The 2,627-nt window shown below is 56.5% G+C and overlaps 1 protein-coding gene across 1 annotated transcript; it reads right to left on the bottom strand.

The window, feature by feature from the left end:
* Positions 1–1,324: 1,324 nt before the first annotated feature.
* Positions 1,325–2,502, bottom strand: SPRG_18138 (hypothetical protein; the record flags this gene model as incomplete). The annotated part of the gene is made up of 7 exons (XM_012357571.1): positions 2,429–2,502; positions 2,234–2,379; positions 2,058–2,188; positions 1,907–2,014; positions 1,776–1,862; positions 1,692–1,723; positions 1,325–1,643 (listed from the first exon to the last, which is right to left on the bottom strand). Exons 2-7 carry the CDS (start codon positions 2,316–2,318, stop codon positions 1,325–1,327), a joined length of 762 nt encoding a protein of 253 aa, XP_012212961.1. The 5' UTR covers positions 2,319–2,379; positions 2,429–2,502.
* Between the last annotated feature and the right edge of the window lie 125 nt (positions 2,503–2,627).

Here is a 2,627-nt window from a genome sequence, read left to right as displayed (position 1 = left end):
GATCCGTGAGCTGGAAACCTCTATCGAAGAACTTTCGTCTTGGCCTGCGTGTCTGCAGCGCCGCATCTAAAGCGGCTGCGCGCGACGCGAGGTTCGTCGTCTCCTCCTGGAACTTCGTCTTGGCCTCTGCGAGCGCCGACTGGTCTGTCAAGAGCGCGTTGACGCTGGCCGAGAGATCGTTGATGGTCGTCATGAGCTTCAAAATCTTGTTCTCGAGGCGCAGCTCGTTCGATGCAGCGCGTGTTGCTGCGTCGTCGGCTTGCGCTTTGAGCGCCTCGTAAGCCTCGCGTTCTGCCTGGAGCTCTGCGGCCGCGACGAGGACTGGCAGTGCCGGCGGTGGTTCACCAAGACCCATCTCAATGTCCGTGTCAAAGTCCGTGTCCTCCATCAGCGGCCCCGAGAAGACGGTCCACTGATTCGTTTCGTCAACGTCGCCGCCACACGGCGGCCGCGCGCTGCGTCTTCGCACTTGTCTCGGAACTCGGCGCAGTTGGCTGCGAGGGTGGCAGTGGCATCGGCCAGCGCCTTCTCGTGGTCGGCCGAGAGGCGACGCGCGACGTTCGCTGACGTCTGATGCGCTGTTACTAGATCCGATTGGAGAGACGAGACTTCTTGCTCGTCCGCTGACCTCGCAGCCGCTCGATCGGATTGTGACCTGCGACGCTGTGTGCATCAAAAAGTCCATGAGGCGACGCGCTTTTGTACAGTACTCTCCGCGGCTGCATCGCTCGGGTCGAGCTAGCTAGCCTGGCCGGCTCTAAAAATCAATGGCCCGGAAATATCTTCAAGGCGTTGATTGCCCGCGTAAAGAAGTATTTTCATACTAGAAACGATTGTGCTGTGTTAATAGTACCATACGTGGCAGCGTGTCCGTTGTTTTGAGGAATGTCTCCTGGTCGTGCGATCCAACCAACGCTACCACACTACGTCGCAAAGCAGTCGACGCCAGCGCCGCACCAAATGCAGCGTCGACAGTATTCTATTTTGTCCAATCAATTACTGCATAGACTGCAGACTGCAGACGGCACATTAATCGCCTGGGGGCTGGTATGACCAGGAGTATCAACAACTGCTAAAAATGTCTTCTTGACAAAGGCAGCACCATGCTTCTTGCTTGCGCGTCATGGATTGATCTGCATCAAAGGAGACTAGGCATTGGCCGCTCAATATGTAGAAAGGATAGTCTAGTAGATAGCTCTAGTAGGCATAGTTGTACATGCACAACGACGAGGTGTTAGGGCTGATGGGCAAAATGATGGGTGAGGTTGTTAAAGCACGTTTGCCGGAGGAGCGCGACTTGCTCGGACGACTTGGTGCAGTTGACCTATGCGATTGGAGGTATTGTGAGGGAAGATGACATCGAAGAGGACGAAGAGACCGTCGGAATGATCACTTTCGGGTCAAACGCCTTTGTGAACGCGCAGAGCTCGTCAAAGCTCGAGTGCTCGCTGTACGGGATGCCGTAAATGACGAGCGCGTCGTTCATTTGCGTGCGCTTGGACGAAACGGAGGGACCCTTCTTGCGCGAGAAGGTCCATCCCGTCGGCTGGAGCGCAATCACCTTGCGGAAGCGGAGCCGGTGTTTCGCAAGAAGCGCGCGCATCCCGTCAAAGTTCAAGTGGTTCATGGGCACGACGTGCAAGCTACGATCACATCGTGAGTTGGACACAGCAGCATTAGTACGATTGTACTTGGTGGTCGACGACTCGGTCGTGAGGCGCCGCTACGCACGTCATGTCACGTGAGGACCATGGGCGGAAGAAGCGGCAACGTACGAGCTCGGTCTCGGGCCACTCAAAGCACGAGAGCAGTGACAGCTTGGCCCGTTCGACAAACACCTTGCAGTCCAAGTGGGCAGCCACCTACATGCAGTGAGCGACATGGTATATTAGCAACAGACGCGTACGTCCATGAAGAGCCGCTCCTTTCCGATCGAGTACGATCCGACCAAGAAGAGTGGACGGTCATTTTGATGGAGGTCGACGAGACGCTTGGCTTCGGCGATTGCAACTGCCTAGGCACATCGTTGTACATGCTCTTAGGACTAAGAAATCAACCTGCGTCGGGTGGCAGTGCTGTGTGTCGCAGTACGTGGTGTCAAGGTACACGCCGTCCAAGCGTTGGTTTGAGTTTGTGAACGGCGACAAGTAGCGATTGAGCAGCATGCTCGGGTCGTAGCGAAAGTCGCCTGCAGAAAAGTTTGAGTTTGGACGCATAGAGGTCCACGGCGCACCGGTGTGGAGGAACGTTTTGCCCGACTGGAACTGAAACAAGATGATCGCGGCCCCCGGGCAGTGGTTGGCGTCGATGAACGTCATCTGCGCCTTGTGGTCTGCAAGCACATACGGCTGGTGCAGCGGCAACGGATGCAGGTACTTTCTACATGCATCCTCGAGATGCCGTTCGCAGCCTCGATGACAAGACGTACTTGTCGACACCGAGGCAGAGCTGCACGAGCCGTGCTGTCGTCGGCGTACAGTAGATAATGCCCGCTGAGAACGACTAGCACCGAGGTTAGTTGCACCCCGTAAAAATCGCCGACGGACCCGGCCAAGACCGCCATAATGGTCCGAGTGAAAGTGCGAGAGAACGTAGGTCGTCGAGAGCGATGGCGACGCGTACTGGAA

Source organism: Saprolegnia parasitica, assembly GCF_000151545.1.
Source record: "Saprolegnia parasitica CBS 223.65 unplaced genomic scaffold supercont2.1000, whole genome shotgun sequence".
Lineage (NCBI taxonomy): Eukaryota > Oomycota > Saprolegniomycetes > Saprolegniales > Saprolegniaceae > Saprolegnia > Saprolegnia parasitica.
The sequence above is the reverse complement of the archived record's forward strand: the minus strand, read 5'-3'. Positions and strand labels throughout refer to the sequence as shown.